Source organism: Salmo trutta, chromosome 36, assembly GCF_901001165.1.
Source record: "Salmo trutta chromosome 36, fSalTru1.1, whole genome shotgun sequence".
Taxonomy (NCBI): Eukaryota; Metazoa; Chordata; class Actinopteri; order Salmoniformes; family Salmonidae; genus Salmo; species Salmo trutta.
In genome coordinates, this window is record NC_042992.1 from 30,193,306 (window position 1) to 30,217,073 (window position 23,768).

The 23,768-nt window shown below is 43.8% G+C and overlaps 1 protein-coding gene across 9 annotated transcripts in view; it reads right to left on the reverse strand.

The window, feature by feature from the left end:
• Window positions 1-3,153: 3,153 nt before the first annotated feature.
• LOC115175825 (semaphorin-4A-like) overlaps window positions 3,154-23,768 on the reverse strand; it is a 49,194-nt gene continuing 28,579 nt past the window's right edge. For 7 of the 9 annotated variants that reach the window (XM_029735365.1, XM_029735362.1, XM_029735364.1 and 4 more), the window contains 13 exons: window positions 18,517-18,677; window positions 17,994-18,053; window positions 15,211-15,309; window positions 13,710-13,815; window positions 12,311-12,433; window positions 11,818-11,945; window positions 11,514-11,695; window positions 9,874-10,018; window positions 8,826-9,015; window positions 8,575-8,690; window positions 7,024-7,187; window positions 5,862-5,950; window positions 3,154-5,180 (listed from right to left, as the gene is read on the reverse strand). In XM_029735365.1, coding sequence (XP_029591225.1) covers window positions 4,345-5,180; window positions 5,862-5,950; window positions 7,024-7,187; window positions 8,575-8,690; window positions 8,826-9,015; window positions 9,874-10,018; window positions 11,514-11,695; window positions 11,818-11,945; window positions 12,311-12,433; window positions 13,710-13,815; window positions 15,211-15,309; window positions 17,994-18,053; window positions 18,517-18,677 — 2,399 coding nt within the window. In that variant the 3' untranslated portion in view covers window positions 3,154-4,344. The remainder of the gene's footprint in view (window positions 5,181-5,861; window positions 5,951-7,023; window positions 7,188-8,574; window positions 8,691-8,825; window positions 9,016-9,873; window positions 10,019-11,513; window positions 11,696-11,817; window positions 11,946-12,310; window positions 12,434-13,709; window positions 13,816-15,210; window positions 15,310-17,993; window positions 18,054-18,516; window positions 18,678-23,768) is intronic. The other 2 variants (XM_029735367.1, XM_029735368.1) reach the window with 2 other exon arrangements.

The following is a 23,768-nucleotide window of genomic DNA, read 5'->3' on the forward strand; positions in this document are numbered from 1 at the left end:
GTCTTTGGAGATTGCATGGCTGTTAGCTTGATTTTATACACAGGTCAGCAGCGGGTGTGGCTGAAATAGCCAAATAAACTAATTTGAATGGGTGTCCATATACTGTTGGACATGTAGGGTATTACTGTAATGATCACAAGGAAACAAGATAGATTTACTGCACATTCTGCAAAGGAAACTGAAATTGTCCATGTTGTACCCTTGCCTTGTAATATTTAAGGTTTTCACACTCTTCTCCATGGCGCCCATCCTCTATGTATTTCTCCAGAAATATGTCAAGCATTTTCTGAAGGACAGTCCCTGTCAAGTTGCTAACAATCTGAATACTCCTTCAGGTCAGTACTTCAAACTCTTTTGGACTTGGTTTGCCCTCACAAAATCCAGACTTAATGGTTACCCTTAGATTTATTCTGTCAACACCTCATCAATTTTTCCATTCACAATCCGGATGACACCCTCCGCAAACTTGAGCCTAGCAGCGGATATGCTTGTTACAGCCTCAAAGCAGGTTAGACTTAAGTAATCTTGCGTAGTGGCCTTGGGTGGGCTGATGCTTTGCTGCAGATAAACAGAAATTATCATTAACATTTGAAAATACTTGGTCACAGTGAATTGTGTCTCCTCTGTAAATCTACAGAATCCATTTTCAGGTATTTAAGATGTGGGAAATAGATTGATGGCACACCTCGGCCTCATGTCCCTGAGAAAATACAGCCAAATCCAGTTAAGGATGTCTTCTGTGTGTGTGTGTGTGTGTGTGTCTGTTAGTGAGAGTGAGTGAGTTTAGTCGATCAATTGTTGGTGTCTGTACTCTTCTTTTTAAGTATTATTATTACAATGTTTAAAGCATCACGTCAGTGCTGCAGATTACCGGATATTACCTACTACTGTAAATCTAGTTTGAATAACTTGGTGATAATTGGCAAGATTCCAAGACTAATGCTAAACCACAGAAAGAACAATGAGACAGATAATGTATAAATGTGAAGCATCCGGTTTGCGTTTCCACTAAAACCGACCAATCACGCGCTACAAAAATAGGGCTCGCAACTGCAACCAATCCTGCACATTTACTGCATATTGTTCAATCAAGCCTGACATCAAACTTTTTCCCTCGTCAGCGCATTTGTGACAAATTGGGCAAAATCATTGCCGGAGCATCCGGTTGGCGTTTCTACTCACTACCAAATATGGTGATGAGAGGAAGCCCACCGGCCAGCAGTGGGAGAAGACGGAGCGAGATGGACTTTGGCCAACATTCTGATTCATTTTCTCATCGATGAAACATTTGATCGCCATACAGTTTTCTGTTTGCAAAACTAGAATCTGTAACAAACAGAGTGGACTGCGTTTTGTAGACTTTACCCTTTGCCAAAGTTTTACAAAACTGCATTGTTTAGGGGTGCAAGGGCACATTGAGTTATTGCACACGCGCACTTCAGAGTAGGAGTTCCCTAACAGAAATATGCAAATAAATGCTAGAATGCACATAGCATTTGGCCCCGCCTACCTCCTCGCTTCTTCTGCCCACTATGATTAATTTACTCCCATTGGACACGACATGCTCTGGTCTATCTTGGGTTAGTTACAAAAAAATCTTTGGCTAACCTTGTATCAGTTGTGTGGCTGTTTCTGTGAAGTGGTTGCCACCCAGTGGACAAATGGGAGAATTTTTAAAGTGACATTCAAAAATGTCAGAAATGACCTATCTACAGGATATGGAGTAAGTTCCTGTTCTCCTGTACTCCGTTCACTCATGACTGCAGAGCCAGGCACAACTCCAATACCATCATTAAATTTGCCGATGACAACAGTGGAAGGTCTGATCACCGACAAGACAACCTATAGGGAGGTCAGAGACCTGGGCGTGTGGTGCCAGGACAACAACCTCTCCCTCAACATGTTCAAGACAAAGGAGATGATTGTGGACTACAGGAAAAGGAGGACCGAGCACGCCCCCATTCTCATCGACGGGGCTGTAGTGGAGCAGGTTGAGAGCGTCAAGTTCCTTGACGTCCACATCACCAACAAACTAACATGGTCCAAGCACACCAAGACAGTCGTCAAGAGGGCACGACAAAAACTATTCCCCCTCAGGAGACTGAAAAGATTTGGCATGGATCCTCAGATCCTCAAAAGGTTCTACAGCTGCACCATCGAGAGCATCCTCACTGGTTGCATCATTGCCTGGTATGGTAAATGTTCGGCCTCCGACCGCAAGGCACTACAGAGGGTAGTGTGTACGGCCCAGTACATCACTGGGGCAAGCTTCCTACCATCCAGGACCTCTATACCAGGCGGTGTCAGAGGAAGGCCCTAAACATTGTCAAAGACTCCAGCCACCCTAGTCATAGACTGTTCTCTCTGCTACCGCACTGCAAGCGGTACCGGAGCATCAAGTCTAGGTCCAAGAGGCTTCTAAATAGCTTCTACCCCCAAGCCATAAGACTCCTGAACATCAAGTCAAATGACTACCGAGACTATTTGCAGTGACCCCCCTCTTTAATAACTCTACCTACATGTACATACTACCTCAAATAACCAGTGGCCCCGCACATTGACTCTGTATCGGTACCCCCCATATATAGTCTCGCTATTGTTATTTCACTGCCGCTCTTTAATTACTTGTTACTTTTATCTCTTATCCATATTTTTTTTAAACTGCATTGTTGGTTAGGGGCTCGTAAGTAAGCATTTCACTCTAAGTTCTACACCTGTTGTAATCGGCACGTGACTAATAATAATTTGACTTGAAGTTCAGTATATTACATCAAGACACTGATGAAAATCAATCTGATCATGTCGAGTCCAGTCCATTGTAGCAAGCCATCAACATGTATTTCTCAAACAAGCCCTTCTGTGTGGCATATGGTACTATGGCTGCGTTTACACAGGCAGCCAGATTCTGATCTTTTGCCCAATTGTTGGTCTTTTGACTATGAAGATTTATGGGACAGAGAATCACATCTTTGTGAAAAACTGTTTCACAACACAGCACAATGGCCAATTTATATGGAGATTAGCCTGGAGCCATTTTCTCTGTTAAATCCTACTCAACTAAGCTTACATTAATAACATATTACTGTGAAGCTTTAAAATGCTGTAAATTGGGATTTTCTGCAGTAGGCCTTAATTCAACACAAATTACAGATATTATTTTTGCACAAATTGAACAGTTTATTTGCAACATTGAAACAGTAAGATACGATTGTATAAAAATAAAGACAAAACTTATTTTAAAAAGAAAAGTGGTTTGTGATCTGTACCGAAGACAAGGAGTACCATGTATTTGTTTAATAACTATTAGTCTTTCTCATCGTCATATAAAGCAGCTTAAAATGAACCAACTCTCTCATAATCTGCTTTCAGTTTCTGAATAGCTGTCTAGCAAAAAAAAAACGTGTTTTCATTCAAAATGCAATTTTGGCAATATCACAGTTTTCGAAGTGATTTGAGGATTTCTGTCCAGTTAATATGCTGACAACATAAATTATAAAAACTAAAAAAGGTCTCTAAACACCAGCATAATCTTGTTTGTTCTGGCAGAGATAAGCCCTACAGTGTCAAATCAACATCATGTTCTCATGGCTTCACAGACCGCAGGATTTCCAAAAAAAATGTGCGTTTTGGGTGAAAGACAAAAAAGAAAAGTAAATTGGCAGCACATTCAACAGAACGACAAAAATAAACCAGCAAAATAAATAACAATAGAACATTGTACCATACAACGTGCTCCGTTAACTTTCGCAATGGCGCTGCATACAAAGGAAGTGGTTTAGCAATGTAGACCTGATGCTACAAAATTACTGTTAGAACAAAAAAGGCTGTTTTTTGTGTTCCTCGCAATATGCATCCACTGCCTGTGATTTGAGTGGACACGTTAGTTAATAGTTAGTGGTAGGAAACCTGTTTAGGAGCCATTTCTTTTCTTTTTTTGTGGCAGTGTAGCGGCAGTGGCAGTTGTTGTGGCAGTGTAGTGATGCAGTCCTTCATGTACATTCGATAAATCGGCTTTCTTGGCTCTTTCATTAAATACACAAATAAACAGTCTAGTCAAATGGAACCTCGTCTCCAAAGTATTTACAGCACAATATAATACACTTTATTATATAAGAGCAGTGAGTCATGTTAATCGGTCTGCCCTTTGATTCACAAAGGCTGGTATCGTACCAGAAAACGGTGTCCATTTAGTTGAGTTACCACATCAGTCCACACACAGTGCTGCAGTTAGCCGTGTTCATGTAAAACCCCATGGCTCAAGAGTGACCATGTAAAGGCTACATTGTTCTCAGGTAGAGTGGATATGGTATGTCAATAGTTAGGGTGAGATGTGGTTGACTGTGCTCAGATAGGGGTGTTGGGAAGATGCCCATTGGAGCCCCTCGGCGTGCCGTTGCACACAACCCCGTTGGCTTGGCCGTTGTGTGCCATCTGCCCATTCCGCATGCCATTGCTGCATGGCGACTGACCGCCCCGAAGGGCCTCCCGCTCCTGAGGGCCGCCCCTCTCCGAGTCCCTCCCTGGGGTGTTGGTCTGGGGCGCCGTCCTGCTGCGGCAGCGCTGCCTCACGCTATACAGCGCCATAGTTAGCAGAACACTAACGCAGCACGCTAGCAGTACAGACACCACCACCAGCTCCTTCAGGTAGGTTTGCCCCAGCAGCAGCTTCTCCCCTCCCTGCCACTCCGCCTCAGTCTCAGTCTCCCCCGACTGCGCCACCCAGAAAGTAAAGTTCCTGCTGGTCCGCCTCGTGGTGACCGGAGTCTCCCTTGCTGGCGCGGTGGGCTCTGGCTTGGTCTGCTTGGGCCCAGTCAAGTGCGGAGTGAGCCATCCTCCTGAACCGGCCTGGGTGGTTGGGGGGAGGGCTGGGCTCTGGGGGCGTGTGGTCATCATGCCAGGGGCAGCGGCCTGAGGGGTGGGGCTGCTCTTCTGCTTTACCTGGTAGATGGCCAGGTTCTGCTGGAAGCCGTTCTCTGTGGAGAGACACAGGTAGTGGCCCAGGGTGGCGGGCGTGGCCAGGAAGTGCAGGCTTCCATCCTCCAGCTGCAGGTAGAGGTCTGGGGAGAGGCGGCTGTTGGGTCGCTCCCAGTGGCGGTGGGCCAGGCTCGAGGCCTCTGGGCACTGCAGTCGCACCACCTCATTCAGGGACACAGACACCAGCTCACCTACGGGAAAGGAGTCTAACAGAAATCAGGAGTCACTGACTGAGGCCCAAGCTTCGACTGAGCCGGATGCTAGTTATGGCAGTTGGCGGCTAAGCTAGCGGCTAGCCCACAAGCAAAGGCTTGAGCACACACACACTGCATGTTTCGTCACAATATTGTTCTGAATGTTCGTTCTGGATTGATGCCCGACTGAGCATTCTACTCAATGCATCCTCAATGAGCGCTGATTAAGATTTCATCAAAAGAGCATTACGGTGGCTTCGAAATACTATGACATTCATAAGGAGGCAAATAATTAGTAGGAAAATCTTTTGTCATCATTTTGTTGTCACCAGATTGACTTTAGATGCAGTATAACACTAGTTAGCTAGCTAAGATCGAGGGGATCGAGGCCACCGGATTTTAGCTAGCTAATGTTAGCATTGTTAGCTATTTTTGACAAACTTTGCTAGCTAATGACAACATTGTCATCTGACTAAAGTACATTTGACGACATGATAACACTGGCAAATGTCATCATATTTTCAGGCACTAAAGTGTAATTTAGACAAAATAGTAGTTAGCCTCCATCCAGAATGGCTGGGCTTAACACCACTTTAGGGCACCACCATGTTGGTGCAACCTATGAATACTATACTATCTAGCTATACTAGTCTGACGGGATAAGGATAAGTATGAAGATGGTGTGATTCTCACCTGCTTTTCCTTTGTTCAGTCCAAATCTGAATTTGGGCATGGGCGAAGCACACGCCTCCTGCACATTCCCTCCTTCCACATCCTGGCCTCTGTAGAAGACGAGATAAACACTCAGTTTGTGTGGGTATATTTGTTTACGTGTGAGTTTGTGTGATTTATTCTGTGTGTCAGTCCATGCAAAGTTTCTGTTTACATTCTGGTTAACGCTATAATGATGCATAAAACGTACTTAAAAAAAAATATATACATTATTCCCTGTATCAGGGATAGTGTAGCGTACACAGACGTTTTGGCATTGCAGCCTTCTTCACTGTGTAGGTACCAATTATTGTATTATTTTTTAGATTGGGATTACGATCTTGTCTCATCGCTGCAACTCCCCAACGGTCTCGGGGGAGGTGAAGGTCGAGTCTTGCACCCTCCGGGATCGAACCCCAGGCTGTAGTGACACCGCAACACTGCGATGCAGTGCCTTAAACCGCTGCGCCACTCGTTAGGCCATACAAATCTTTTTTGAATTAAAAAGATTTGTACCTACAAACTGAAGAAGGCTGCAAAGCCGAAACGTCTGTGTACACTATCCCTGATGCAGTGAATATTATTATTTTTTATATATATAAAAAAATGAAGTAAGCTTTATGCGTCATCTTTGAGTGCGGACCCATCACACTTTTTTGCTTTTCTGAATTCACAGGTTTTAAGCACCAACTAAACTTCTCGGAGAGTGCAAAGGGCTCTATAATGTAAAATTAAAAAAATATAAAAATAAATAAGGACCCAATAAAAGTATGTACTCTACCTACACCCTAAATATATACCCATTAACTGTTATTCTGTTTATTCATAAATATTATGGGCCAGTTTAAGGGACACATTAAGCCTACTCCTATACTAAGAAGCATGTTCAATGGATATTATCCATTTAAAGTGCTTTTTAGTTGAGGAATAGTCTCATCTGTGCAGGGAATACAGCCCTGAAGGAAATAAATCAATTCCACAAAATCAAATGCAATGGCCTTGTTCCAAAAGTAATTTTTAACACCCAGCTCTATGCAAGTATCATATTATACTTGCCATGGTACATTCTATAAATCCATTCTATGGGTGTTGTGCCTGCTGGGTGGAGTGGCTGTAATGTAACATGATGGGGTGTGACACTCACACGTTGTCCTGGATGCTGTTGGCGTGGGTACAGACTTTGACGGAGGGGTCCCAGCCACAGAAAGGATCCCGGGACAGCACACACTCGGCACAGCTCCAGTAGTAGGAGCAGTTGGAGGCCGGGACCCTCACCACGCCTTCTGATGAGCCCACAAACACCACACCCTGTGGGGGTGAAGGATAGCGTTAGTGCTAATTCGCTAATGTTACTGTACATGGGCGATAAGGACAGAACCATGTTAGCATTAGCATACACTTAATGACCAATGGCACAAACTGATGATTGGGTAGTAATTACGAGAATAATGAATTGAAACTAATCTTGACCATCTTGGTTAAACCAAGGCGCTCTCAACACTGGGGTTGTGGGTATGGGGTATGGGTCACGTACTGAATATAACCCCTTCAACTGATAGTTGCTTTGGATAAAAGTGTCCGCTAAATGACCATATTTTAGTTCAGTCAGAGAACAAAGATTCTCTGCGACATGGTGTGACCTTACTTGACATGATGTCCTAAATAACTTGAGTTCTACGGCCAGCCATACTGAACCAGAACTAAAATGAACTGTGCACACCTTTAATACATTTGTCACACTGGAGAGCTGCGTTGTGAAATACACACCCCATACAGACAGCTTGCCAGCTTATTTCACTCGCTCGCTCTCGTGCAGCAGATCCGAGAGAGAGGGCTTATCAGGGCTAAAACCATGGCCTTCTCTACTGTCATGCTGCCTCGGACACATAGTCCTGCAAAACCTTAACTTCTGTTACTTTAGCCTACACTATGGTGTTCAGTGTACACTTAATAGTTCAACGGTCCCAAAAATTCAACAATTTGTATTCGTCATTGGTATTTCATTATGTGTGAAGGCTGTTGGATAAACTTAGAAATATTATATGCAGTGGTAATACAAATGTTTCACAGAGTTTCTGCATGTGCAATTGACTTTGTGTCTATTCCGTGCTAACCAACCACCTCGCACTTCACAGACGGCATGAAGCCAGCAAGTGACACGGACTCCACAGGCCATGTCCATCTGTCAGTCTACAGCAGATGTGACGTGATTGGTCGAGACCTCTGGGCATGCTGGTGAGGTTAGAGAGCAGATGAACCCAGCGCCTACACACACTGACCCCTCACCAGGGCCAGCCTGCCTGCCCCACCATATGCATCACGCAAAGATCTAGCGTGAAACTCTCTCCACTGTCGCGTGGTTCACTGTGTTATACTTTAATGTGATCTGTTCCTCAGGGGCGAGCAAGTGCTTGCCTCGCTGTAAAAGGAACTGACAAGGCCGTCACGCATGAGGTGACCAGATGTCTGGTTGTGGGGAAGGTTGAGGGAAGAGATGACAGGGGCAGTTAATCTAAAGGAAACATCTGAGAGCTTTGGCGACAGGGGGATTCACAGTTTGCATCATGTACGGTTGAAGCACTAAAGTTAAGTGCCAGCAGGTTCTGAATTAAAATTTGATGTGACAGCGAGGCGAGGGTAAAGTGGAATGAGTACTCAACTTGAGATGGAGAATACCTAATGACTAGAACGGTACCTTTGATATGGAAAGCAGGAGGTTCTTCACGGGCTGAGGCTGCTCGAAGACCTGGATCTCCTCAATGATGTGTGCACCCTTCTCCAGCAGCACTGCTTTGTGGAGGTAGCCCGATTCTGAAAGCAAGCGTTTGAAAGAAATGACTAACACGGTAATGGTGTGCACATGCATACATGTTCTGAGTAATAGTCATATTTAGGCCGATTCCAGTTCAATTGCCAGCCACACCGAGTTAAATACATGTCCAGAACCTGTGAGCAGGAAGAGAACGGTGAAGTCCTTGCCATTGGCGGCCTGAACTCTCTGGGTGACCACATGGCTGTAGCGCTGGTCAGGTGACACCATGGTCAGGCTCCGCCCCACAGGGTGTACGCTGTCGTCCGCGAGGAAGTTCTCTTTGACAAAGCGAAGGGTGTTGTCTGAGGCATTGTGCAGGCCACACTGAGACGAGGGAGAGACAAATGGGATTGAGCCAGGCATCGCTATTGAGAAACATCCAGCTGTGTGCCAATTGGCTGGTGTGGGATTCATCCATAACAATTATGTTAAGGAGTTTGAAGAAAAGAAAAAACTTTGAATAAAGAAGACTCCAAAGTCTTAAAACTCCAATATCACATGTATTATTCCAATACGTGGAAGTCTATTCTGACTGAACATCAAACAAGGCCATGCTTATGATCTAAGGCAGTGGTTTTCAAACTTTTTCAACAGGGACCCCATTTTTTCCACCAGGATTATTGGGAACTCAATTTTCCCCCCCATCCCAAATATAATGACAACTTTCAAATCTGTAAATTTAGATTTTTACAACAACAAATAACCTTCAATTAATTGCATCTTCATCTCTTCATCAAAATGAAAAGAAACCAATAAATAAATTTACTCAATAAAATTGTATCTCAAAAAAATTAAGATTCTGGTAGCAGCTAAATTTGTAAAAACTTGAACACCCTTCTGAAATGCACTCCCATACAATAATCTGTACTCTGATAAATGTTTTACATTTGAATACCACTGATGTAAGGCATGGCTGATTTAATCCTCAATCCAATACAACATAGGGAGACAACACAATATGTCAAGGAATCCAAGACAAATCAGAAACTGAACTAACATTTACCTAGGCAAGGTTAAACAAGGCATTCTCCCAGCATTGTTTTGTCTAGAGAAGTTTTTTTAACTTATGTATATTTTCCTTTTATCCAACTTCTTAGAAGAAGTCAAAATTAGCTAACAAGCCAATTTATTTCTGCTAACCATCTGGGGATCTCTGTCATTCGAGACGGGGACACCGCTTACCTCTCCCGGGTTGGCGACCTTCTCCTGAACCCGCATGCTCCACCGAAGCGTGTCCCGATTCAGGACCTTGTAGTTGCCTGCGAAAACCGCTTTGATGTCGCCCAGGCGGAACGCGCACACTGCCGACTGCCCCGAGTTCACCGACCTTGTAGTGCACAAACATCAAAGACACTTGCGGTCACAACCATGCAACAATCTGGTAGCACCTAAATTTGTAAAAACTTGAACACCCTTCTGAAATGCACTCCTTGTTTCAAAACCCTCGACACACATAATTGACAAATGTTTTTCAGGGATTCAAATAAAATTTGGAGTTTAATACTGAACTAGCAAGGTACAGGTAACTGCCAAAATAAAGGAAACACCAACGTAAGTGTCTTAATAGGGCGTTGGGCAACCACGAGGCAGAACAGCTTCAATCCACATTGGCATAGATGCTACTAGTGGAACTCCATTGGAACTCTATTGGAGGGATGCAACACCATTCTTCCACAAGAAATTCCATCATTTGGTGGGGTTTTTTTACGGTGGAGGAAAACGCTATACCAGGTGCCGCTCCAGAAAATGTTCCCATCAGTGGCATGCATTCATGAATGCCAAGTGAAGCCACGCTTCCCCCCAAAAAGTATTAAGAAAAAAAACAAATGTATTTCATCTCTCTACGTTTCATAATTTCCTTAAGGCTGAATATATAAAAAAATAACAAAAATAAAGTGGGGGGGGGGTCCAGTTTGGATTTGGCGTCACTCCTATCAAATCGCATTGAGAGCATACCTCATTGACAAAAACAACTTGAATTGTTGCATCTCATTGTGTTGTTGTTCTCCAGTGGTTATCTAGCTAGCTAAAATTGTCCCTATCCTAAATCGCCATGGATTTGGACTTGTGGGTTTACTTAATTCTCCGTACTGGCCAATGATTATAATGGTGATTCTGATCCAACCATTAATTAATACATTGTACCCCTGGCCTGAGAAGATGGAAGTTCAATACCCACACACAGAGAAAGACATCTGAACCATGGACAGCCACATCCTATTTAGCTTTTGTTGATTGGACTGAATTGTTTTTGGTATCTTTTAGTTGTCACTGTATTAGACTGAGAGGTGATTTGATGAAGTTAAAATGTTGAAGTTGAAATGGTGCTGGAATAGTGGAGGCAGCTCCTGTTTTCTTTGTGACTTGCGGTAACTCTCCACGGTTCTAAATCAATAGATGTTTAGTAGTCTGAAAATGTTGGAAACATTAACTTACTCGACCATGCTGTAGGTCATGTAACTGTTTGTTATATACAATATGCTGTGTGGACTTCACCAGACAGAGGTTGCTCTCCGGTTTTGTGATGAAACGAAGATGTGGTTGAATTTACTTAAGGTGGTTGAATTTACTTAAGGTATATGAACTAACAGGTTATAGAGGAAACACAATTATCACAACACATAGGTTGTAATCTGGCTTTGTGATTTTACCCACGCACCGCTACTGGTTCCCATGAGTGTTCAATTGGGTTGAGATCTGGTGACTGAGACCTGTACATATCATTAAGACCTGCTAACAAGAAACAGTTGCCATTCCTACGGGAGACTGTCAACAGATGACTTCATCCCATTCACAGCGTATAGAATGTGTAAACTACTGACCACTGAGAGCTGAAGATGCCGAAGAAGAGGGTGTCGTCCACTGGGGCGCCCTCAGGTGGCGGGAGGGTGACGATGTCCTGGATGACGTTGTAGGGCAGCTCGTTGTCAGACTGACACAGGAGCTGGGCTTTGGCGAAGGTGGTCCAGCGTCGCTGCAGGGTACGCTGGCCTCCAACGTCACTCTGGGACAGACAGGAAATGGTTGAATGGATTACCATTAACACGCATTCCGCACACAAGCAGGCATACAACCACACAATCAATGATTTACAAACACACAATAATGCATCTCTTAGAGTCTTACCGTGCAGACTTGGGCGATGCGAGATACAGTGAACTTGTCAATGAAGTCGTACTCCCGGCCCACCTCGCTGAAGAAGAAATAGATCTTCTCTTCGCTGGGGACAAAGTTGGAGCTGATGAAAGTGGGATCTGGAGAAAAAGATTGAACAATTGGCTAGACTAATTGAGAGATAAGTGCGTTTCTGACAGCTGGTTAGGCAAATTAATTAACGAAGGAATCATTGGAAAGTATTCCAGACGTATTGTTTAGGAGGCTTAACCAACACCAAATTACTTATCATTCAACGATTTCCTTAAAAAAAAATCGAGTGCTTTAAAATACCAGTTTGAATACAGAAGTCAAAATGTACATTTCCTTTTAGTTGTGATTTATGTGGAAAAAGTTACTTGTAGGTATTTCTCCCTCTGTCACGTATTGCTAAATATCCAATATATGTAAGAGCCTTGGGGGTGTGTGTGTAATACATCATGAGTAGTTTGTTGCAGACACGTACCCTCCAGCCAGCCCAAAGTGTCGTCCAGCTTCAGATCAACATGGCCGCCCTCGCTGAGGTGGCGGGAGATGACCGGTCGGTTTCCCATGTAGTCCGCTACCGTCCCAGTGTACAGCTCTCCATCTAAACACACACACACACACAGTGAGCGTCATCCAGTACGAGCCTCTGTGTGACTCAAACATGTGAATCTGAGTAAACATACAGGAGAATGACATAACAGCCAAAGCTGAAAAATTCCAGAGTGCAATACCTCTATTAATGATAGAGTTGTACTGGCTTTGGATGACAACAAGGTCATGGTCAGAGGAAAGAAAAACTGTTGTTGTACAGTCAGTGCATGTAATCATTATGTACTGTACTTGAGATGGCCTTCCACATCAAGACACAATGCCTTAGAAGGTGACGACAGATTCTGTCAAGGCTTGATATTTATTGCGAGGGATACAAGATGTTTGCAATGTTGGAGACAGATTCTGCTGGGGACAGATTCTCACAATCAGTCAAAATTAAAAACGGTAAGTGAAATCACAATCTTGAAAACATAAAATGTTAATTATGGCCATTGGCAGATTTATAGGCCTGATCAGGATGCATATGCAAAACTGCTGCCCACCCTCCTGTAACGTTTGCTAGCAGTCACATGTCGCCCACATAACGATAAAGACATCAGGCCAAGGATTTATTAACAAGAGGATTATCAGCGTGTGCTCTTCCTCGTTCTCACACAATCACAGATTAAAACAGCACCACGTTGTCATGGCAATCTCCACCACCTTCACGCACACTATTCTTAACCCTACAATGAGACGGGACAAATATGACGACATTGAAGAGACCAAGCAGTTCACATGGATCCCTATCCCCCTAGGCACTCCTGTAGATCTGAAAGGATTGGATTGGTTCAAGCAATATGTTAATTGCTTCATGTTGCCTTCTCATTGGTTGGGTTCATTTTGTTTGCCATATAACTCAGACCTGTCAAACCCTTTCAGATCTCAGGAGTAGACACCAGTATACCATGATATCGTTGGTTCCGTTCAGTGCATTGAAAGCCATTGGGTTGAGTGATTACATTGACTGGAGCTCCGACCACAATGGAACACTTCCTGGAGAATGTGTAAGGCTATGTCGTCATCATTGCCCATTTTACATTTACATTTTAGTCATTTAGCAGACGCTCTTATCCAGAGCGACTTACAGTAGTGAATGCATACATTTCATAAAAAAAAAAAATCCCCCCCCCGTACTGGTCCTCCGTGGGAATCGAACCCACAACCCTGGCGTTGCAAACACCATGCTCTACCAACTGAGCCACACGGAACCAAATTGCCCTTTGCCAATTATATTTCCTTGTTCGTTTGGCTACCCCTTCCAGTTCCCGTGAGTCATCTCTTACCGACGGTGATGGCCGAGTTACGTTGGTAGGGGTCGTAGGGGCAGCGACCTCTGCCCTCCTCTGGCTTTCCGCTGGGGCTCGTCACCAGGGAGAACGTCTCAGAGTTCTGTAAGGAAAAGAGCAGAGCAGGGTCACACCAAAGGTCATGACTCATGAGGAAGCCTACGTTAATCCATGTTTAGTGCAGTTTCATCTAAGACCATAAGAGTTACAGACCTGCTACACTGGACACTTCATTTTCTGCTGAGCATATGCCACAAGTAATACCCTCCCCATAGTCAATTAATCATGCTACAACGGCCGTATGAGCGACGCGTCCTTTTGAAGCGTGACAGTAGGCTTGGAGTCTATTTTCTGCTAATTGAACATCGGCTCATGAGGGTAAATACTTGATTAAGTGGCTTGAGCTGCCAGTGTAGCTGCTAAAAACCTATAAGTGTTAGGCTACTAGAGATCGTAACCTCTCCTGTACAACCTGGCTGAAATGTAAAAATGACTACTAAAGAAACACATGGTTCTTTGACGCTAAAGGACGCTTAATTCTAGCTAAGTATATAAAGGAGCAACCGAATTGTCTTTATCTATACCATAGACGGAGATAGATACAAGTGTAGCCCAGTCTTGGGAATCATTATATGTGAGGGATGTCCTGTCTGAGTAGCCTGGCTAGCGTTGGCTATGTGAGTGTAGTAGAGCAAAGCTGCCGGCATCAACATGACCCGAGTTAACAAGCTGGACTGGTGGTCACGCGAGGATCCAGTCTCTTAAACATAGACACCAGTATACCATGACGTGCATGATATCGTTCACCACACAGAAATGCACACACAGTCTCAGCCCCTGGGCATCACACTCAGGGGGCGAGCCAGCAGAGTATGTAAACATTGCTGGGGCTGGTTGTTGAGCTCAGTACTGCACATATATAACTGGATTAAGAAATTAATCAACCTCGTGTGAAGCACCGGCACGCGCGTTTCTGAGCAAATAAATGACCTACAGCCGTGATGTGCTTGGCACTAATGTCGTTGACATTGAATATCTAATATGGGTTTACTGTACAGCCCATGACCAAGCACCATTACCCTCTGAAGAGAGTTGGAGAAGATACTCAGTGGGTGGGAGAGAGGAAGTGATAGACGGAACAAACAAAATGAATAGAAGGAGGGTGAGGAAGGCAGTGACGGAAGGAGAAAACAAATAGGGATAAAAACAACCAATAAAATAAGTCTGACACAGTGATAAATGCAAGATTGTGCGGGATGAATACTAAAACCTGTTGAGTTCTTGTTTTCCTCACTACTTGCCCTTGACTACACTGCTTGGATAACACTGAATCATACATTCGGTGACGATAAAGCTTGTTTTTATTTGAATATGGAGTATGAGAAAAGTATTTTAAGAAGATAATCTATGTAGGTGTGGGTTACAATATACTGTACTAATGTATGTCACACCAGTAAAACAGAGTAAAGGAAACATGGAGGAGAAAATAGTATCTTACGATGTAGGTGCAGCGTGGGCTGAAGGTGAAGGTTCCACAGGCGTACATGTGCGTGGAGTTGAGGAACTGCAGCACCCGGATGAAGTTGGGACAGTCCGTCTGAAGGGGGGGACCGAAAGAAGGGACAAGATAGAGACGGATAACTTTTTCTTTTTTTTTAAACAGTGCAAATAACTAGGTACAGTTCCTAGAAATGTGAGTGCAGGGAGAGATGGAGAAAACCAAGACAGGTTAATGTTGTAAAACGGTTTCCTAATCCTGGTCCTTAAGGCACACTGTGTGCTACTGCCTGTCACTCCAGTCTACAGAATACTCTTGTTCTAGGAATTGTAGAATTTAAACTTTGGCCAAAGTTTGATAGGTGGTAGCCAAGCCAAATAAATAAACACAATGAACATCCAGAACCGGGTGACCCTGCAACAAAGCTCGTGTCAGCCTGCCTAAAGATAACAGGGAAGGGGGAGGGAGCACCGTTAGCCCTGGTAACCCTAATCCGATTACTTAGTTTAATGGAGCCACATGTGGAGGCTTACTTCATGGAGGACCTACATTACAATAAGCCATGGCAGTTCCTTGTTTCTGACCCAACAACGTTCATTCTAATGAAGGCCATTGGCAGCCGAAACGTCATGCTTTTAACTTGAATTAGATCAATTGTGAAGTTCTTATTGCGAGAATTGCGCATATTCTCCCCCACCACACACACACTCAGACCAGCTTGCTTCGCATCATTTCTTTATCCCTCTAAGATATAACTTATCATAGCTCCTTCCTCAATCCTTAATCATGGGATATGGGGCACGTTGGTAATTATGACACATTTACCTTCGTGCATAAAGCTGTGCAAGGTACCTTCGTGTATAAGCTCCTGCATAACCTTTGAAGAGGATCAAGTCTATATTATATAATGGAATTGGTCTTTCTTTGTATGCATGGCCACTGCTCATCTGATTTATACTATGGATGTGTATAGAATGGCTCTGTTTGACCTGTCACAGAGGAAGATGTGTCAAATGTAGCTAAGCCCATTGCCTGTGACGCAACGTCAGGGGTCGTGTTAAGAGTTCAGAAATCTGCATTTTCAAAACACAGACCGTCAAAAAAATCAGTGTTTTAAAGCATTTCACCTGCATTTTATTTTGAAAGTCAACCGTTTGTCTTCAATAGAGTGATCAGGGGCGTGCAACTATAGTTTTTCTTCACAGTAAATACAATAGTACAACACATTCGTCAGAAAATAGCTTCATCAGATGAGAACAGAAGTGCAACTATTTGGCTAGCAGCTACACAAGTAAACAATGAAAAACTATGCATGGCCATCATATTTCTAATGTTGATCAAAAGAAAGTAGCCATTTACATTTACTAATGTTTTGCTTGAAGTTAATCTTGCATTTTACCGGAGAAAGTAGGATACACATAGCAAAGTACCAGAGAAAAGTAGCTACACATCGGTCAGAGTGCTGTCTGCTAAAAGAATGCCTGTTTGTGAATTCTCATCCAAGTGGAGAAGTGCAACTGAAACCCAACGTTAGTCTGATGCTGAACAGAAACTAGAATAAGAAGCGTTTTAGATCTGTGTTTACAAAATGCAGCAAGACATTTCTTACGCGTTTTATCTTCTGTGAAAAACGCAGATTTCTGCATTAACGCGAACCCTGTACCTACAGGTCCATAGGTCTGCTAATCCCTATTGGCTAAGACCATCTTGTATCAACTTCTTGTATCAACTTCCTCCTTTTGTATTGCAAACACATTGACGGCCAGGAAGCCGGTGTAAGTTATCCAATCAATCAAATAGCAAAAAAAGTTCCATTAGGGAATTACAGTCTTGGTGGGGCGGATAGTAGTCGTCTTGGTGGGGCGGATAGTAGTCGTCTTGGTGGGGCGGATAGTAGTCGTCTTGGTGGGGCGGATAGTAGTCGTCTTGGTGGGGCGGATAGTAGTCGTCTTGGTGGGGCGGATAGTAGTCGTCTTGGTGGGGCGGATAGTAGTCGTCTTGGTGGGGCGGATAGTAGTCGTCTTGGTGGGGCGGATAGTAGTCGTCTTGGTGGGGCGGATAGTAGTCGTCTTGGTGGGGCGGATAGTAGTCGTCTTGGTGGGGCGGATAGTAGTCGTCTTGGTGGGGCGGATAGTAGTCGTCTTGGTGGGGCGGATAGTAGTCGTCTTGGTGGGGCGGATAGTAGTCGTCTTGGTGGGGCGGATAGTAGTCGTCTTGGTGGGGCGGATAGTAGTCGTCTTGGTGGGGCGGATAGTAGTAGTCTTGGTGGGGCGGATAGTAGTAGTCTTGGTGGGGCGGATAGTAGTCGTCTTGGTGGGGTGGATAGTAGTAGTCTTGGTGGGGTGGATAGTAGTCGTCTTGGTGGGGTGGATAGTAGTCGTCTTGGTGGGGTGGATAGTAGTCGTCTTGGTGGGGTGGATAGTAGTCGTCTTGGTGGGGTGGATAGTAGTCGTCTTGGTGGGGTGGATAGTAGTAGTCTTGGTGGGGTGGATAGTAGTGGAATGCAACGACAGCTGTGCCTCCGGTGAGTCATGTTTATCCTCCCTAACACCGACCCGCTTGCCCAGACTTATATCGCCCCACCTACTTGCTTTGATGTTTTAGTCATTTCTAATTCTAATGTATTAAGTTATTATTTAAGTTCTAAAGTTCAAATTAAGTGCTATTGAAAAACCTTGCGATATTAATTGCCTGGCCAAGATCAAATCTAGGGGGAAACACTTGGCAGCATGTGGCATTAATAACGCTAAATGGGTGGATTGTATGAGCTAGGGTTAACTTGCCTTTTTCTTGCCCTTCATGGAGCATTCGTCCAGGTCCTTCTCTGAGGGGGACCAGTCCAGCTGAGAGAAGGATGAAGGGAGAGAGGTCAGTGTTAAGACTGTTGAACCAGCTGTGTTTGTGTTTCACATGACAACCGCCGGACTAAGCCACTGGAGGGGGACATTTTCTGCAGCATAGACGGGCTCCAGGCAGTGTTGAATATTTCCCAATAGAAAACTGCTGATCCGATATAGCCTGCATGAACTGTAGGGCTTAGGTATTTTCCCACAAAATCTGGTGGTCCCGTGTGGCTCAGTTGGTAGAGCATGGTGTTTGCAACGCCAGGGTTGTGGGGTTCGTTTCCCACGAGGGACCAGTACGAAAAAAAGTAAGTTGCTCTGGATAAGAGCGACTAAATGACTAAAATGTAAAAATGTAAATGTATGAACTTTAAAGCTTATGGGGTCTATAAAGCTTCATGAAGTCTCATAAAGCTCATAATACTACGTTAATAACGTCAACAGTAAAATGTCAACCCCGCACCTTGCTCCTCATCACAATGGCGTCCTCCTGGCTGACATCCAATGAAAGAACTGCGTTCCGTGCTCCCACAAACAGCGTGTCGCCGTCGTCGCTTAGCAATAGTGTGGTGGTGTTGCCGACGTCCGAGCTGTCGAAGCGGCTGAGACACCTCCCGGGTGTACCTGTTAGGCAATAGATTCAAGTGACAGGCATTAGGCTTCCCTTTCACGTTCAAAATGAAGTGCATACAGATAGAACTGGACCTTCATATAAACCAAGGAGTATCATACGGCTCAAATAGTTGGAACATGGTGTCAGCCCCACAAAGGTCGTGGGTTCAAATCCCGCATATGCTATCCATGTTGGATTCGAGTAGCTAGTAAATGGTCTACAAGAATATTAGCTTAGGCCTAAATTTCCAGCAGCAGAAATGTCAAATCAAATGTTATTTGTCATATGCGCGGAATACAACAGGTAGACCTTAGTGAAATGCTTACTTACAAGCCCTTAACCAACAATGCAGTTAAGAAAAATAAGTGTTAAGTGAAAAAAATAGATAAGTATTATACATTTTTTTATAAATAATTCAAGAACAGCAGTAAAATAACAGAGAGGCTATATACAGGGGATACCGGTACAGAGTCAATGTGCATGGGTACAGCTGAGTTGAGGTAATATGTACATGTAGGTAGAAGTAAAGTGACTATGCATAGATAATAAACAGAGAGTAGCGGGGGGGACCTAGACTTGACGCTCCGGTACAAATTGCAGTGCGATAGCAGAGAGAACAGTCTATGACAAGGGTGGCTGGAGTCTGACAACTTTTAGGGCCTTCTTCTGACACCGCCTGGTACAGAGGTCCTGAATGGCAGAAAGCTTGGCCCCAGTGATGTACTGGGCCGTACTCACTACCCTCTGTAGTGCCTTGCGGTCGGAGGCCAAGCATTTGCCATACCAGGCAGTGATGCAACCAGTCAGGGTGCTCTCAATGGTGCAGCTGTAGAACTTTGAGGATCCATGTAAAATCTTTTCAGTCTCCTGACAGGCAATAGGCTTTGTCGTGCCCTCTTCACGACTGTCTTGGTGTGTTTGGACCATGATCGTTTGTTTGTGATGTGGACCCCAAGGAACTTGAAGCTCTCAACCTGCTCCACTACAACCCCGTCGATGAGAATTGGAGCGTGCTCGGTGCCCTTTTTCCTGTAGTCCACAATCATCCCCTTTGTCTTGACCACGTTGAGGAAGAGGTTGTTGTCCTGGCACCACACGGCCAGGTCTCTGATCTCCTCCCTATAGGCCGTCTCATTGTTGTCGGTGATCAGGCCTACCACTGTGTCGTCTGCAAACTTGGCACCAAACCCTAGGCCTATAGCCTAGCCTACATAAAAAGCCTACATATTTTTTAGCATTGAATAATCATTATCCAGCACAGAATATCTATAAAGACTTAGGATTTAGTCTACTCCAGGGAAAGAGTAGTCTCGTTCCAATGTTTCAATGATGTACAACTGCAGCCATTTTCACACGAGGACATGCAATATAATGTCCTACTAACTAGACTATATTAACCTGCTCAGATTGAGTGTCGAGACAGAACCGACATTCATGAATTTTGTACTAATTTCATTAACCTTTTCCCATATGCTGCCTCGTTCCATGCACTCTCCAATTTCATTTGGACTGGAGGCCCTTAAGCAGTGTGCTATTCATCTTTCATAGCGCACGAGAGGTACACACACACAAAGTACAGTACTGAAGAAAGTACAGAACAAACTCTTAAAGACCATCCCATGGCCTTTAGCCAATTACAATAACTCAACCCACTTGCCTATTAGGTAGAGACATTTGTAAAAAACTGTGTAGGCATGCATTCTCTGTAAAAAGCACTCTGAACACTGAATGGAACAGAGTTGTCATGTTTGAATTCCTCTGTTAGAGAGGAGAGGGAGACTGACTCAATACATGGAACGGTTTGCGTTGGGGATGCACGATATATCGGAATCAGCCGATATTAGCTAAAAATGCCAACATCAGTATCGGCCCGATGTCTAGTTTAACGGCGATGTGAAAAACCGATGTCAAAGCTGACGTGCATACCTATATAATGTAGCTACATGACGTAATGACGCCACGTGATGCTGCCACCACCATACGGTGAAGCATGGTGGTGGCAGCATCATGCTGTGGGGATGTTTTTCAAGTGCAGGGACTGGGAGAATAGTCAGGATCGAGGCAAAACTGAATGAAGCAAAGTACAGAGAGATCCTTGATGAAAACCTGCTCCAGAGCGCTCAGGACCTCAGACTGGGGCAAAGGTTCACCTTCCAGCAGGACAATGACCCCAAGCACACAGCCAAGACAACACAGTGGCTTTGGGACAAGTCTCTGAATGTCCTTGAGTGGCCCAGCCAGAGCCCGGACTTGAACCCGATCGAACATCTCTGGAAAGACCTGAAAATAGCTGTGCAGCAACGCTCCTCATCATACCTGACAGAGCTTGAGAGGATCTGCAGAAAATAATGGGACAAACTCCCCAAATACAGGTGTGTCATGCTTATAGCGTCATACCCAAAAATACTTGATGCTGTAATCACTGCCAAAGGTGCTTCAACAAAGTACTGAGTAAAGGGTCTGAATACTTACATAAATGTAATATATATATATATTTTTACAAATTAGCAAATATTTAAAAAAAAATCTGTTTGATGAGACAAAATAAATAAATAAATACTTTCCGAAGGAACTGTACATCTTGAAAACTTGATGCTGACATGCAAAACAATTTGGGACTATATCAACAACAGGCTAATAAAAAAAATGGTTATATATATATATAACAATTTATTACAGTTGAAGTCGGAAGTTTACATACACCTTATTCAAATACATTTAATCTCAGTTTTTCACAATTCCTGACATTTAATCATAGTAAAAATTCTCTGTCTTAGGTCAGTTAGGATCATCACTTTATTTTAATAATCTGAAATGTCTGAATAATAGTAGAGAATGATTACAGATTTTATTTATTTCATCACATTCCCAGTGGGTCAGAAGTTTACATGCTACCGAATACCAATTGAGTGTATTGCCTTTAAATTGTTTAACTTGGGTCAAATGTTTCAGGTAGCCTTCCACAAGCTGCCCACAATAAGTTGGGTGAATTTTGGCCCATTCCTCCTGACAGAGCTGGTGTAACTGAGTCAGGTTTGTAGGCCTCCTTGCTCGCACACGCCTTTTCAGATCTGCCCACAAATATTCTATAGGATTGAGGTCAGGGCTTTGTGATGGCCACTCCAATACCTTGACTTTGTTGTCCTGAAGCCATTTTGACACAACTTTGGAAGTATGCTTGGGGTCATTGTCCATTTGGAAGACCCATTTGCGACCAAGCTTTATCTTCCTGATTGATGTCGAGATGTTGCTTCAATATATCCACATACTTTTCCATCATCATGATGCCATCTATTTTGTGAAGTGCACCAGTCTCTTCTGCAGCAAAGCACCACCACAACATGATGCTGCCACCCATGCTTCACGGTTGGGATGGTGTTCTTCGGCTTGCAAGCCTCCCCTTTTTCCTCCAAACATAACGATAGTCATTATTGCCAAACAGTTCTATTTTTGTTTCATCAGGCCAGAGGATATTTCTCCAAAAAGTACAATCTTTGTCCCCATGTGCAGTTGCAAACTGTAGTCTGGCTTTTTTAATGGCGGTTTTGGAACAGTGGATTCTTCCTTGCTGAGCGGCCTTTCCGGTTAAGTCGATATAGGACTCGTTTTACTGTGGATATAGATACTTTTGTACCTGTTTCCTCCAGCATCTTCACAAGGTCCTTTGCTGTTGTTCTGGGATTGAGTTGCACTTTTCGCACCATAGTACGTTCATCTCTAGGAGACAGAACACCTCCTTCCTGAGCGGTATGACGGCTGCGTGGTCCCATGGTGTTTATACTTTAGTACCATTGTTTGTACAGATGAACGTGTACCTTCAGGTGTTTGGAAATTGCTCCCAAGGATGAACCAGACTTGTGGAGGTCTACAATTTTTTTTCTGAGGTCTTGTCTGATTTCTTTTGATTTTCCCACGATGTGAAGTAAAGAGGCACTGAGTTTGAAGTTAAGCCTTGAAATACATCCGCAGGTACAGCTCCAATTGACTCAAATTATGTCAATTAGCCTATCAGAAGCTTCTAAAACCATGAAATCATTTTCTGGAATTGTCCAAGCTGTTTAAAAAGGCACAGTCAACTTAGTGTATGTAAACTTCTGACCCACTGGAATTGTGATACAGTGAATTTTAAGTGAAATAATCTGTCTGTAAACAAGACTTGTCATGCACAAAGTAGATGTCCTAACCGACTTGCCAAAACTATAGTTTGTTAACAAGAAATGTATGCAGTGGTTGAAAAACGAGTTTTAATGACTCCAACCTAAGTGTATGTAAACTTCCGACTTCAACTGTATATATGGCGTGTATATATATATCATTTATTTTTGAAAAGCGACAGAGCTTCACTTTGACAGCTTTGTGTTCAGTGATTGCGAAAGGTGCCTGTGTATGTGTGACATTGAGCTGACGAACAGCGCACAAAGCCACTTCCTGCTTAGGGAAGTATTGCTGGTGAGATGAGATCTCGGGTTTTATAAGAGATAAGATAAAGAGATTTGGAGTGATGTGCTAACACAACAGCGGAAACATCCATGTACCGCGGCTCAACCTTACGGCTAGCTATTGAATGCATGCACAGAAACATACACAGCCCTTACTCAAACATGGCCACACATAAAACAGGTGTTTAAAACATGCACACACACACAACCCTTAAATTTAAACACAGACCTTGATTTAAACACAGCACAATTGCATGCGTGTATAGGGATCTATACGTGTGGATGCCTAAATTGTTCTAACACTTCTGCTTACTGAACAGAGGCACTTCCATCCAGAATACTGTTATGATCTGTTACAATACCTCCTGTGAAGAGAGCCTGGGGCATCAGAAGTTACAGACGACAAAACATTGACAACATTAATGAGACTTGAACAGTAAGTGCTGTGAGTGAACCCAACTAACAGCTTTAGGCAATTCCTCAAAACCAGTCAACAGCCAAACTGATTACATTGATCAGGCCTATTTCACGCTTTTCACAGAAACGGTTATTTTTGAAGACTTGTGAATGCATTCGTTCGGCTTTCGCATGGCTTTCCTGGGTTCACAGCTGTCAGACACACGGCTGGTGGACAAGACCAGTTCCGCTTGAACTCTGAAAAGT